General features: G+C 37.9%; 1 protein-coding gene across 2 annotated transcripts in view; it reads left to right on the top strand.

Annotated features, from left to right (window-relative positions):
* LOC139948037 (GTPase-activating Rap/Ran-GAP domain-like protein 3) overlaps positions 1-15,906 on the top strand; it is a 253,394-nt gene that overhangs the window by 118,353 nt on the left and 119,135 nt on the right. Inside the window, exon 1 of one of the 2 annotated variants that reach the window (XM_071946031.1) lies at positions 3,084-3,370. The exons of the other annotated variant lie outside the window; for it this stretch is intronic. Within the exon in view, the coding sequence (XP_071802132.1) occupies positions 3,258-3,370 (113 nt within the window). The 5' untranslated portion in view covers positions 3,084-3,257. Of the gene's footprint in view, positions 1-3,083; positions 3,371-15,906 lie in introns of those variants that run through there. 2 annotated transcript variants of the gene reach the window in all.

Raw genomic sequence — 15,906 nt, 5'->3', positions numbered from 1 at the left:
GTCAGTGTATCTAAACACCTTTTTTTATGCACTCTTAGAGAACTTTGGACTTCGATTTTTTTTAGATGTTTAGCTTGATTGCAGATTCAAGGTTTCTGGTTTCCGTAAATTACCTTTTGAAATTTCCACAGGTTAGTTGTTTGGTAAAAAAAATCTACAACTCGTGTTTTGAACCAAACAATAGGTTTCAAATACCAAAATACGAAATCCCTTTAAAGCTATTTACCGTGGAGGACAGGACACTTCGACATGGCTGAGTGCAGGCACAAGAAACATTTCACATTCTGCATGTTATCCCCCCCCCCCCCGATGTCATCACATATTTAAGGGTTAGTTAATTACAGACGTGCCAACATGTATACCTTGAAGTGAACGAGGTAGATGCAGGGGAACACTGCCTCATGTAAAACAAGATTACTATCCACTTCGGTGGTTTCATGTACAGGTTTCTTTAATTTTCAAGAGCAACCATTATAAGACGTCTTAAAGGCACCACTCCGTGAAGATAATCTACCCTTCTTATCTCTGATAATACTTCTAAGCTTCAACCTTGACCCCATTGATCTAGATGACCTGCTTCATATATAAGTCATCATATTATAACCACCCTATACCAATAGTAATAACACGCATAAAGACTGAATACAGAATGAGTGTTAATAATGCATTTGCATTCCTAATTGTTTCCATACAGCTCTCAGTAATTGTAATGATGAACTTGTTATGAAATGATATTATTTTTCATTTCCATGTCAAGATTGAACACATAGCAAAATAGCTTTTCTCGAAGATATAATTATTTCTACAAAGGTGAATCTGAAATACTCATCACCTGAGTTTCTCATTTGATATTTTTTATGAACCAATTCCAATCTCGATATTGAAGTCGTAACTCTTTGGAACTTGCAACCCACAGCGTTTGGGGGAATTCTTGTTACACGGTTGTATATGGCTAATTAAATCCCTAGAAATATGTGTGCACCATCAATTGACCACGGTAACTGCACCATACAGCGCGTGTTATGTTGATGTTGCTGATGAAAATTGTATGAAACTTGATGATGTGTCAGTACTGCACTGACAGTTACTGTGACCAACGCCATATTGTAGAGTTTTAGTTAAAAATAATGTAAGAGATCATGAGAATTGATCTCCAAGTGCCTAAAGGCCATTAGAGTTTTAGATAACAAAATAATGCACATGGGATCATCAGAAATGTTTCCCATGAAGATATACTCGTTGTTTAAAAACATGCTTTGTAAAAACCATTTGTGAGAAATTTAATCCAGTAATAAATATTTGAGATGTCTAATGAGATTAGTTTAACAATTCGAATCGGGTTGGTTTGAAACTGTTCCAGAATTGCAAAGGTCGTGGGTTTGACTCCCTCAACACACATCGGTGTAATAGTAAAACCAAGTATTCTTTATTGTATCTCCGATGCAAATTTAACATCTATAATATATTGGCTTTGGTTTAAACATATTACAGTCCATACCCCTGACGAACTTAATCTCAACTGAACTTCATGATAATTTCGCAAATTGTGTGCCACACCATACAACCGGGTTTTGAGTTGTATACCATCGCAACAATGCATTGTGAACTGCGTACAACCCCCTTGATGAACAACCTTTCTTTCCTAACGTCATCGCTGATATCTTTAGGGGAAACCGGTCGATGCACGACACATGACACGCGTGTCTCCATGCTATGTTTGTACGGACAAATTATTCGCGGCCCAGTTCTGGCGACGAAATGAGCAATGGTGTCAACAACTCAGGGTGTCAAGAGTTGAAAGGCTGAACTGACGTTTCATAACTTACAAATTACATTAGACTCAAATAAATTTAACAACGTTCTCTTTTCTGTTATCGTGCATTGCTTTTAAGATGAGATTCGAACCGGCGTCCAAAGAGGTGAACACTAAAGCAAAAAAAAAAGTAATTTCGATTCTTGCTGTTTATTGCTGCTATGCCTGTTTTGTATGTAATGTAGTCTCCTTTACACAGGGAAGACAAATTTCATGTTTTTTTTATCATGACAATCAAGATTTTTAATCTTTAATCTTAAAACAAACCTTGATTCCAAACCTGATTGACATGTTTTGTTTTTAAGTGTCATGGAAAAATGCAATTACAGGTATACCTTTTCATGTTTCAAGTTGACAGAAAATGCATCAGAATAGTATGTGATGAATATCTTAGACTTTACAGCGCGTTATGGAAAAAGCGGGAGGAAATTCAAATATAATTTCGGTTACGACGCCAGAAAGAATTTCTTTTCAGGAAAACGGAAAAAAAAATACCCGGGGAAATTAAAACATTGTGTTTTGTCTGATTTACGTACCTTAGGAATGCACTACAAAAAATATATTTATTTATCAAAAATATTATTACATACATTTGCAATCACCCAATGATTAGCTGGGCTTTAGTTTACAAAGTACAAACAGGTGGTTATCAAAGTTGAAGAGTAGAGAAAAAGCTGTGTGATTCCTTCAAATAAATCTCAAAATCACCCCTAATTACGTCTAGTCAGGGGAAGTCTAATATTGTTCTGTTAATTGTCGCTTATTTCCGGAGGTAGATGCCCTCGTTAATCAGATCCTCATCTCTAATTTATTTAAAAGCTCATCTCTTGCCTACTAAACGCTGTATTGATTGTGCGTCAGCTTTGTGTAGAATACACCCTTCGAATAAACACAGAGCAATCGCTCGGGGTTTTTGTACACATTTACATAATGCCAGACCAACGTCCATAAGTTATTTAATTTAAAACCAACAAGGGTGTATGTATTTTGCCACCGGTCTCCTCCGATTCATAACTCTGTATTTCCCCCGTCTAATCATCTTCATTAATAATTTTTCCATGAGGAATCCGAACGGAAGCGCACAGGCAGTTTGTGTCCTCAAACAATAATGGTTCGGTCCATGGTTTATAGAACCCACAGTCTGTACCCGAGCTCTCCCCGCGTCCGGCTCAATATTCCCGAATTGACACGCAAGTGACAGCACGCATGTAGCTACGCGTGTTCCTGCATTGAGTAAAGCCCCCTAGATCTGGGAGGGACGCAGATTACACAGCAAACGGATCACACAACGTGAATATTTATGTGTGTGTATATATATACATGGCGTTTGCTTGGGAGCACGTGTGGTAGTTGCAGATTTATATTATACCGGGAACCATTACTGTTTCTACACCTCCTCTGGATTTCTTAGCTCTTTGTGGCGTGAGTAGAGGGTACTAGCATCATGTCCGGGTCGTCCGGGTCCGGGAAGGATTCGCCGTCTCCTCGTCACCACCATCCCCATCGGGGGAAATTCGAATTCAGGAGTTGTAGTTTTGAGGGGAAATATCCGTCCAGGTAGGCAGAAACTTCTGGTTGATTTTGTGTAGTGTTATAAGTGCAACGCCTCTGTAAGTGCATGATGACTGTGGTTCAACCACTGGTATTAGGGGGAACCATAGTTGGCATCATGTTCGGGCCAGGGCGCCTTGGGGCATCGGGGCACTGTGATAATCGGAGGGCATCGGTGCAAACCGACTGGTACGAAATGTTTTGCACGGTCATTATTTTTTAGCGAGCAGAAACAGACCGTCACCACAAAATGTGACGCAAGAGATGCTATCAGAGTGCATGGTATCCTAATTGATATTTGCCAATCCAATGAAACTTTCTTGCCTTGATCAATGTTGCCGAGGTTCGCTTTACCCATGTGTCACTGCGTCAGACAAATACACGCTGCTAGACTTTACATAACCTACAGAGTCTTAATGCATGAATAACAAAATAATAATATGTATATTAATTTTGGTTTTAACCATATACACCGATTTGTGTCAGGATACAGTGCTAACACACATCGGGGTACATGAGTAAACCTAAAAATTGTATATTCAACATCCCCGATGCAAACTTCCATCTATTCAATAATAGTGTGTACATTTTAATAATGTTGCGTGCACAAACATGTATGACAGCAGCCCAATAGTCGAGCTGGCCAGCAGCCACGATGTATGTTGTCGAAGAAACTTTCCTTTGAGTTAAAAGCCTCTACTGCAAGGATATCAAAATGTAGATGTTAGATAATTCACACTCATCTGAATTACATGAGTTATTTGCGCTGCCGAGTACACCGATCCACCTTGTTGAGAGGGTTGAAATTTGAATACATATGTTATAGAATGCCCAGACATTAACATGCTGAAACCACTCAACTCTTTGATCGAAACCTTTATATAAAGCCGACCTTATCCATAGCATTGGCCTGAAATTCTTCAATTTCTGTAGATGGATTTTTCCCATTAAATGATGAGAAAGTTTACCCTTCGCAATTTGAATAAGGTTTAACCTTATAATAGTCTTTCACATGACATGGGGTTTAGTCTGTTTATGTCGCAATGTAGTAATTTAAAAATAACAGTTTGAGATCATGTGTAGAGTAGGCACGACGCTCAGGTTTGATGTGCCTCGGGATACCATTGCATGTTTAGAATAGAAGACAGGAAATTTAGAATAATATTTGATCAAGAAAACTAGGCCTTGTAAAAATCTGGATTTCATGTTAACAGGAAGCCCATATTTGATGTGATGGTTTATCTAAATATGTGAAAAAGAAAGTATCACTTATACGTCACACAGTCACTTTTTTTTCAACGTCAATGTTAGTGTTGAATTCTTTATGTTGATTGGAGTTTTACACGACACCACTGTATATGTTACGGGCGCATTTGAGCTCGTGTTTTTAAATTCTCTGCACACACAGGTAAATGGTCTTATGTTATTAGTAGGCTGTGTGAAAATGTAACCAGGTAGCCATGTATATGTGCGTTGTTGGGCTAGTGACTATATAGTACTTGCGAGATCTCAAAATGTCCGTCTTGGAGTGGAAAACAATATCATCAGTCGATACATGCAGTCTGCGTTTGGAGTCCCAACTATTTATTCACATGGTGTATATAAGTTCCTCATCCGTGAGCACTGCTCGTGTGCATCTGGCTTTTCCCCTCCCAGCAACGAGTCCATTCGATTTGGAATTATCATGCGTGCAAACGCGGAGATACCAAACGGTGAAGAGAAAGTACATACAACCATGATACAAACAGGCTTGTTATTACGTCTCCCCACAGTTGGCAAACCAGTTGGGTGAACTTCACATCATTTCTGAGTTAGCTGCTGCAAACAACTTCCCAACCAAAAGGACCGATGGTATAAATGCAAACAAAAATTGGTAAATGGCCTGACGTTTCGACCAAAGCAGAGTCTTTCTCTCGAAAATGTCTTTTGTTATAACACAAACTCTCTTAACGTAAAAGAGTGAACAATTCACGTTCTTGTCTCTTGTCCGAGAGGTGTCTTGTTCGCTCTTTAGAGAGTGAAAGTCCATCTGAATGTGAAAGTGGTATGAACTTCACTCTAAATCGAGTTGAAATTACTTTGTTTTCACTCTAAAAAGAGTTGTCACCAATATGGCTCTTGACAAGAGTGGTATGGTGGACAAAATGAGTGGTTTCTCACTCGTTTAAATTCAGAGAGAACCACATAGTCTGTTTGTCCACATAAATGACCGGCATCGTCTTATTAACAATTAGGTGCTCTCTCTCTCTCTCTCTCTCTCTCTCTCTCTCTCTCTCTCTCTCTCTGAATAATGGTTGCATAGACTTAAAACTACCTTCTACCCTTAAAGTGATTAGACGTCAGGATGTGTCAGCTAATCAGTCCTTTGGGCAGGTCAGACCATAGCGAAAGGACTCTGACTGTCGGCGTAATTAGCACCGATCCCATTCTTCTCAGTCCAAACAACGGAAACTCCGAAAGAATACAGTGTAATCAAGGGAAGTGTTGGCCGTTGTTATGAGCAACAGTTTCGTTCGTCTTCTTCAGGCACGAGGGGAAGACTATACAGACACCGAACTCAGGATTCGAGGATCTCACTTCACCAGGCATGAGAGAAAGACTAGACATACACTGTACCCACATAGAAGATCCACTGAGATAAAGACATGATTATTGCATAGTTTCGGTTGTTGTTGTTTGTGTTTCTGCTGTTTTGTTTTGGGGATTTTTTAAAATTTTATTAAAAAGGTCTTAGGTAAATTTAGTTTTTCCATCAGTTGGATGATTTGGGTTCGGGATGAAATCGTCCAGACTTTCATCTGAGTTCAGACTTTTTAAACTGTCGTGGAAATCAAGATTGCTGTATTTTCCTCGAAATTAAATAAGTCGGGCGCTTGGATCTAATTTCCTAGCACTGAGTGTATTGATCGTAAAAGCTACTTTGAATATATAACTCCATTGGGTGATCAAAAGGTACAATTATTATAAATTTGTTTCAATGTAGCTTCTTAGATCTGTGTCTCGGTTTCAGAGTTTTTGTGTCAGCAATGACTCTCGTCTCTGTTAGAGGAAATTGAAGAAGGAAAACTTGAAAGAGTAGAAGAAGACTTGTTCTTGTTGGTTTGTCACTTTGTAGTCTTTATTCAAGAGATGACAACCCAGATCAATGAAGAAAACATCTCGTGGTCATCTTTTGTGCTGGCGTTGACAGTCCAAGAAATCAAGGTAGCCTTTTAGCGACTAATATCATTTAGAATTTTGAGAAAAGACTCCGCCAAAGGGTTGAAACGTCAGTCCATTACCACATTTTGCCATTTATACCACAGGTGATCTTATTTCGTGAGAAGATTGCAACATCCAATTCCAATCTTCTTCTTTAAACTAACAAAATCATGAGGGAGAGGGAAGGGGGAAAGAGGAAATGACTTTTTAAACTCATTTGCAAGCAAGGCCATTGCTTCAAGCGAAACCCACATTGGGTCCCGGAGTGTGAGAGGCAGACCCATTAGTATGCTATGACATAATACTCACTTCACATACTCGCGTTACCTGTAAGATCTACTGTCATATTGCACTAGCGTCATTACATTTTGCACTAGATGAATTTCACTCTCCATATAAAAGTTGCTCAAAGAAAGCTGGGATATTATAACCGCAACTCGAAACCATAATATTTAGTAAATACAGAATGCACTTGGTGAAATTTTCTTGCAGATAAACCTGTCAGTACTGTCAAATAGTACTGCATTCAGAGGGGAATATTTCATAAAAACACTTGTTATTGTATAGGCATATGAACCATTCAACAATTGCATTTTATTTCCTTACCCATTCCGCATAAAAATGTAAAATATTCCAGTGGGAATTTCAATTATAAAACACTTAAGGAAATTAAGGTAAAATTTGCGGTAACATCTTTTAATCCAATAGAGAATAATTTAAAAACTGAAATGCAATTCCTTTAGATTTTTGTTTGTTAAATTGGTATTTTTTACCTATTTATTCAGAGAATAACATCTGTTCAAAGTAATCTGATTTTCTACACACAAGAATAATAACTTAAAAGCATTGCATCAATAAATATCCATTCTCCTTATGCGCCGTGTGGGTTCAAATTTCAATGAAATAAAAGCTCTATAAATAAACAAATGTGTCGGTGAATATGAATACCGGTTGTTCAACCGGAAGTTTAAGGCATTGGACAAGTTTGGAAAAGACTAGTATTCTAGTCACTTGATGTATTCCAAAATATGCATAACAAAACCAACCTGTGAACATTTGGGATCAATTGGTGGTCATCGTAGATGCAAGAAGAAAAAAATAATGAAAGAAAAAAACTCTGGTTGCACAACTTTGTGTGCTTTCAACTGCACAATAAAAGGCTTCAGATTGAGCGTGAAATATCCTCTTGCTTCAGAGGGAGTAAGCCGTTTCTCACAATGTTGTATGTTATCAAAATCTCTCCATTACTCGTTACCAAGTTTTTATGCTAGCAATTATTTTGAGTAATTATCAACAGTATCCAGTGCCTTTAAACCGGGAGTTAAATGACCTGGACTGTTTGTGTTGAGTTTGTATTATATAAATAAATATTACAGTGCTTACATTTAGAGCCCATTAATAACAGACCGTGGGGAGAGCTTTGCCAGGAGACAAAGACAATACAGTTGTTTTTAGTGATGGCAGACTTTACGAACAGAGTGATTAAAAGACTGAGTTAAGAATAACAGTGCCTTTTGAAACTGCTTATACAGAAGCGCGTTTAAGGGAACTGTCACACGAGACAACTTGGACACGATTTATTTAAAAGTCCACCACAACCTTAAAAAAAAGAACAAAACACTATAAACTATACCCACAAGATATTCAAATGACGTGCTAAAACCCTTTATCATGCATGGTGCAGCCATCTTAAATGTCTCCATTTGATACCGATGTTACCAAACCGAGGCTGGAAGAACAAAATAGTCTGGTTCCTGTTTGCAAAATGAGTTATATAGCATTCATTATTGTTGTTGGATACTAGGAGCATGACCAATATGGAGGCAGCATGGTGCAGGTTTATAGGCAGTTTGATTGACATTTAAGTTCACATTTTTGACAAAACGGTCGTATAGTCCTTCATGGTACTTGAATGTTCTGAAAAGGGCAAGTCAACCACGTGGCATATGGAACACGAATTACAACAGCAACACTTCATATAGGGCGAGTGATGTCCCCAGAAAACCAACAATTTCTGACAATGCGGTCACGTCCTTTAAAGGCAGTGGGGTGAATTTCACAAAGGTAGTCGTAACTTAGGACTAGTCCTAGGCAATGTTAAGAGCTAGGACCAGTCCTAAGTTAGGACCAGTAACTCATCCTAACTTAAGACTGGTCCTATCTCTAAGCATTGCCTATGACTAGTCCTAAGTTAGGACTACCTTTGTGAAATCCACCCCTGGAGACCTTTGGTACTCAAAACATACACAATAATACAACTTTATTTGTTCATGAGCAATGGAGAGCTATTGATTGTTTAAAACATTGTGAGAAATGGCTCCCTCTGAAGTATGTAGTTTTTGAGAAAGAGGTAAATTCTCACTTAAATATTTGAATCTAAAAAAAAACCTGAAATCTGAAGCCTTTTTAGCCAGCTGAAGCACACTTATTTGTGCAAAAAGGTGTTTTTCCTCAAACACTTACTGTGCATTTTCGATGACCAATAGAGCCAAAATTTTCACAGATGTGTTATGGTACACATATAATGTTAAGATACACCAAGCGAGAATACTGGTCTTAGACAATTACCAAACGCAAAGATAGCTCCTCACTGAGGACTTACTAGGCTAGGACTCTTTAGCAGTTATCAAAAACGTAACACAAGTCAGGATGAGTAACTAGTTCTAACTCGAGATCAATCTAGTCTTAACTCTTGGTGATATCAAGCACGGCGCCTTTAACCTATCCTGGAGCCACCTGCAGTTACATGATGAAAGAGTGATTATAAAACCACTGACAGTGTATGTGCCTTTGTTGCTCGCTCTCTCTGTGTCTATACATCCAAGGCGAGAGATTGCTGTCCACAGTCGATGCTTCTTGTCTCATCACGAAATGGAATCCTAGACATTCTCTCTATTTGCACTAGATCACGTCAGAAATCCGGCTTTACATCTAAAAGTTCATTTAACTTGAGTGCAGTAATACTTCACTGTCCGTTCACATTGACGACTGTGTCTCTATATTTTCCTTTAAAGACAGTAGACACTATTCTGGTAACTGTCAAAGACTAGTCTTTACAGTCGATGTATCTCAACATATGCATAAAATAACAGACCTGTGAAAATTTGAGCTCAGTCGGTCGTCGAAGTTGCGAGATAACTATGAAAGAAAAAACACCCTTGGCACAAAGTTGTGTGCTTTCAGATGCTTGATTTCGAGACCTCAAATTCTAAACCTAAATCAAATTCGTGGAAAATTACTTCTTTTTCTCTCGAAAACTGCAGCACTTCAGAGGGAGCTGTTTCTCACAATGTTTTATACCATCAACCTCTCCCCATTACTCGTAATCAAGAAAGGTTTTATGCTAATAATTATTTTGATTAATTATCAATAGTGTCCACTGCCTTTAAATGTTGACTATACATCTAACAACATACAAGAGATAACTGCCTTGCTCGTGTGTAACCATCACACTCTTCGATACTTAAGTTCTCAGTCGCCTTTAATTTCTATTCAAAGCGGTACTTACTATATTCCTATCAAACTGAGAAATGAGCCTTCATACGTGCGTGCAAAAACGAACTCAAAACCCACCACTTCCAATTATTAATTTAGTTGTTTCACGGCTGTTTACTTGTATATAGTTCCCATAACTCAGCTTAGTTAGTGCTTGTTATCCGTGCATTATACGCATTCATTATTATTATTATCGCTTCGTACTCATGTAGAAGCAGAAAGCTAAATATTCACAGTAAATACTCTATTGATAACCAACGAACGAAGAAAAGCAAACAATATTATTGTTAAGGCGAACATTATCTTTGGAAACATGAACCTGCGTTCTATAACGGTGCCGAGTTTAAGTAAATGTCATAATTGAAAGAACTCTCGCTGTAAGTAAATGGATTTAAACTGATGAACAACGCACGTGGCTCTTTCTCTCAGGAATATCCTGTAGGACAAAGATTGAGTTACCCGAAGCGTTCAAACACGACGATTTGGCATCAGAGCGCGAAAATGTTGTCACCTCCCCATGTTTTTTATTTTATTTTTTCTCGAGTACCGTAGCTATTTCCCTGGAGTGAGTTATCAAGCATACTCGCCCTTCTTATCCATATGCTAAGTCTTGCGTGTCGTTTGGACACCCTAAACCGGTCATGATCTTGCAGGAGTCCATTATTTCACCGGTAAAGTACTTTTCAATGGCCCTTGCCTGTGGCCGAGCTGGAGTGGCCCGGGGGACCCAAGCACGCTTACTCGAGGAGGATGGCAATACATATAAATACAGCAGGAATGAATATCTAATAACATATTGCATAATTTTTGATTATGATAAGAAATCTATTAAGGGCCCAACTATCTTCCTACGCAAAGAAGGTTATGATGCGGAGATATTTACCTGCTGTATAAACACGTATTCGGGATCTAAAATTTTCTTACCGTTAAATGTAGAGATCTTACATAAATTATTATATTTTGTTCAGTTTATTGAAACAAATTGTCTGCACCGATGAAAGCAAAACGGGGTTTTAGAGTTGTGCTGACCAACACGCAGTTGGGTCCAGACGAGCTTCAGTTACCTATTACAATGAATTAACAACTGCTAGTAATATGTACATAATGAGAGAGCCTATTTGTATTTATTTGAAGCTCACAATCGTAAGTGTATGAGAACCAAATTGAACAGACATAAGATTAAGGTGCCCCTATGAGTCTGTGCGGCACCTATATAGGGGTGCGTTTGGGCTACTTGAAGCCTGGGCATCAGTAGTTTCGCACAACTCTCCCAAGACTCATGTCTCTAGTGTGACTTGTCTTCCCTATGCTATCGCAGGTTCTATCTCAGGCCCAATAGTAATAAACAGAGCTAGAAACGTCTTGGAAGTTATTCAAGACAAATTCAATATAGACCTTGTATTACTTCTGTTAACCATGAAGAGTGCCCTTGTTGTACATTCCATGGCCTTTTTGACAGGCGAGATACTACTCAGATCAATTGGGAAATTTGACAAGTTGCGTCAAATTTTCCACATAACTTAGGAATTGTAAAAATTATGCTGTAATGAGATTGTGTGCCCCCGTTCTTCACATCAACAATTGATACAAATCAGAAAGTGCAATCCCCGTTTCAAGTAAGATTTAATGAGTTCTTCCATTGAGCTTTGTACAAATCGTGCCTGCAGGAAGTCCAAACCATGTGGCTCTTTTGTAAACATGTGATGTCAACTCGCATAGGTTTGATGGTTTGTGTATTCCAATCTTGTAGTATGTCCCCTCATCTTCCATGTCTCTGACGAGAAGTTAATAACCTGTTCGGTGTGGCTGTAAAATTGTGCGGGTACATAATTGTGAATACCTGGTAGACAGATCGCATGAATTTTCTATTACCCGGGAAGGATTGTGCTGAGTTGGTTGGAGCCTATTCATCCCGTACATACATCTGGGCCGATAGAGCTGCTTAGTCAGACAATTATGCTTACAGAAACTGTGCTAAGCAGAAATGTGCAGTGTAACAGTCACAAATTATACACGTAGCATGGTTATTTGGATGATAAACTTCTTCTGGGTAGCTTAAATTTGTTGGGGTTAGCTACTTGTGTGCTTCGCTCTATGAAATTTGGCTCTGGACTGGTGTCTGATATCAACGCGGCAAAGCAGCTAACTTTGCTGTTAGACATACTTTTTAATTATCAGCAACACACAGTTGACAAATGATGAATTGCTTATGTAATAGAGAAGATACTGTCAAATACTTCCTTTGTCTCAAGGATCCAACGTTGTATTCTGATTGAAACGAATGTGAATGGTCCACATGATCATGTTAATATTCAACAGGAAGCGTCTTGAGACGAGGCTATCAAGAGTAATAAATGAGGGTTGCACATAAGAGCACCAGATCGTGGTCGTGTTTCTTACGCATTACACGCGGGTAGACAACTGTCGACTGTCTTGGAAAATTAATTACCCCTGGCTCTGAAATGGTCTGTAATTTGGTGAAAAAGGTTTCCTGGTTCAGAAATTAATTTGGAGAAGAAAACAAAATATATTTTTTAAATAAACTTACAATTTTAAAAGTACCGATCAGTTTGCTCATCAAACTGTCGACTGTCTCGGAAATTAAAGACTGACCCCCTCATGGCAAGTGATTTCTTGGAAAAGTTTTTTAGCAAAGATTAGTTTTAATAAAACATGTTAGTTTTCCTTTGTTAAAAGTCATACCAATTTGAAAAGTACAGTGTTCAGTTTTCTCAGCCACCTGTCGACTGTCTTCGGAAATTAATTTCTCATGCCTTTAAAATGGCAAATAATTTCTTGAAAAGTTTCTTTTAACAGAGAGTAATTTAAAAAAAAAACATGTTAATTTTCCTCTTTTAAATAATCGTACCGAGTTTAAAGTTCTTGATGGAAAAACCACTCAATGGAAGATTGTCAGTTGTAGAGAAATCCGCTTAGAGGAAAGACAAGTCATAATTGTGACAGAAATACTCTTGGATTTTGTTTCTCTCGGGACCTTAAAGCTTTCAGTTACCGGAGTTTGAGAGTACTTCATACACGCTGATGCCATACAATCCTGGCATGTAGAAACACGGTGTGGGACATGCATATCCACTCGTTATCGTTGTTTTACCATGACATGAGTATTTCCATGTGAATCAAATTTCTCAAAGGATATTTTTGTCTGTGCGGGAAAAGAAAAACAAACTTATAGTGGCGCTTTATGTTTGTGTTAACATGTTATTTTGTTCTGTACGTGCCTTCTTGCTGCTATCTTGAATAATGTAATAAGAAGGACAAAAAGATTAAGTTGTTATAGGTGGTCTGGAACAATTTGGATACTGTCTTCGGAAATTAATTTCTCATGCCTTTAAAATGGCAAATAAATCCTTGAAAAGTTTCTTTAAACAGAGAGTAGTTTAAAAAAAAAACATGTTAATTTTCCTCTTTTAAATAATCATACCGAGTTTAGAGTTTGTATTTTTGTATTTTAATGTGAATTGCCAAATAAATAACAATAATAATAATAATACAATTTGTTCTAATTAGCACGACAGGCAATGGGACTGTGCCTATTTTGAAACATGATGTACGTGATATAGTATTTCTTTTTTTTTTTCAAAATTCAATCTGCGTTGGTCCTAAAGACAAATATCTTGCTGATAACAGAGTCTGGCGTAATGACAAAGTCCACACTGGTATAACTAAAGGTAAAATTCCCCAGAATATTTCCCCTATGTGGGAGGTATGGTAACCATGTTTCAATTTGGGTGAAAATGTGTTTTGTACAACTCCATTTTGGACGCGATGCTTGGTTTCTTGATGGTTGAATACAGATACAATGCGATATTAAATAAGGAATTATTACATCAATCGGATAAGAAGTAGGTCATGCAGTTCCTAAACTCGACAACTTGACTAAAATGTGTATCTTCAGGCAAAACTAGACCATGAATATATCTGAATGTGGGAAGGCCTGTACACAATGATGTAGAAACTCTAATGGTATTAGAACTTGCAGGTAGTGTTAGCCTATTTTGAGATGTATTATGGTGGCCGCAATAGACCTGTATCATGCTGTTTTCATCTTGGTCGTGTTCCTTGTGTCTAATTACATTAATGAATGCTAAATACCCATTTTGCAACTAGGAACCAGACTATTTAGTTCTTCCAGCCTCGGCTTGGTTACTTTGATATCAATCGGTAAAATTCAAGATGGCTGCACCACGATGAAGGTAGTGCGCTGTGTGGTTTGGGTGTATACAGACAGATTGACCTACACCTTAAAGTCTTCTGTCCACATATGTCAAAAGGGCTCGTTGGTAGAGATCAGCATCGCTTTATGATAAGGGGGGAAAACCAAATCACAAATCTTCGTTTTCAAACTGCGAAGTTTCATCAACTTATAATTGACAAACATATTTGAAAATGGTTCAAATATAGTCTGAACCCGTCCTCGTTATAATGTGAGTTGAATGACATGTTCTTGTTATCATCGTTATGAACATGATGCACTGCCGAGCATCCTGGAACATAAAACCATTGCGATTAATAGCATTACTGTATAGCAGCTACCGGGTAGTTTTTTTCTCTCTACTAAAGTTACGCTTGATTTTGTTCCAACTCCCACCGGAAATCATGAACAATTTGCGTTTAAGTTATCGCAGAAGATGGATCATATAACAATCTGTACTTTGTTCTTAAGAGTCTTCAGAAATAATTTATACGGAAGCGTTAAAGGGACACTGAGAAAAATCAGTGAAAGTCGCAATTAGGACCTGTATCGCATGAGTAAGACTTGTCAAGTCCGACTAATTATACAAGTTGTATATCTGACCTATACTAAGTCATAAACAGTTGTTGTAAGTCAGAATTTTTAACTCAAAGTCGTTGTATTTTTAACCGTGTGAGGGCGTGCGCTATCCAAATTAATGTCATGGCGTATTGCAAAAGAAGTAAAGCGAATTTGATTTGTTGTCACTGATGTAGTTTATTTTGCCACCAAGTGTCTCGTTTAAAAACAAGACCGGAATTCAGCAAAATTATGTAGCTGTGATGCAGGGATATTGCAGGGAACCATGAGGTCAACATACGGTTAATTTCCTTTCTCTCTCAATATCCCCTTCATTCTCCGTGGATTACGATGATTGTCCTCTCTCCACAATTAAAACAAAGTACTTAGATGAGAGTGGCACAATGGTACACATCTAAAAGCCCACTAAAAGCATAGGCCTACTCAAAGGAGCTCTCACGTCATTATCTAAGTATTTGATGGGACAGCACATCACTGTAGATCGATTATAAGGAACTGACATTGTTTACATTGCTGTCTACCAAACAATGTCGTTTATAAATAGTTATTATTTCTTATCACGGGAAGTTGAGAACTTAACTTAACTTTAGCGACTGGGCGGTCAATCATTTTCCTCCATGCTATTTATTTTTCTTGTACATTTTCCCTTTTTGTCTGTGGACTTTTTTTGTAAGCACTGTGGTTGAATATTAAAATAGTTTAACTTCTGAATGTTAGGTTTGCACGTACATTTTGATATGATTGTCTTGTTTTACCTAAACTTTACATGGATTTAGTCAGGTTTTACTTTGCAAAGTTCAGATGTAGGTCCATAAATATGTACATTCTCTAAATTGTGTATAATTTGTCCGCATATACTTTGTTATTTCCTATAGACGTCACATAGCAAGTTGTTTTCGATTTATTGTCTCCGGCAGGGGCTGAACCCCCGTCCCCGGCTTATATAACACTTCCCATCTCGCCTACCCCAAAATTAGATTGAAACAATGCTCAAAATGGTTCCGATAAATAAATTATCGCCCCCTTCAAAACAAGCAAAAACATCTCAAGTTCT

Source organism: Asterias amurensis, chromosome 15, assembly GCF_032118995.1.
Source record: "Asterias amurensis chromosome 15, ASM3211899v1".
NCBI lineage: Eukaryota > Metazoa > Echinodermata > Asteroidea > Forcipulatida > Asteriidae > Asterias > Asterias amurensis.
Note: the sequence above shows the minus strand (reverse complement) of the source record. Positions and strands in the feature narration are given on the sequence as shown.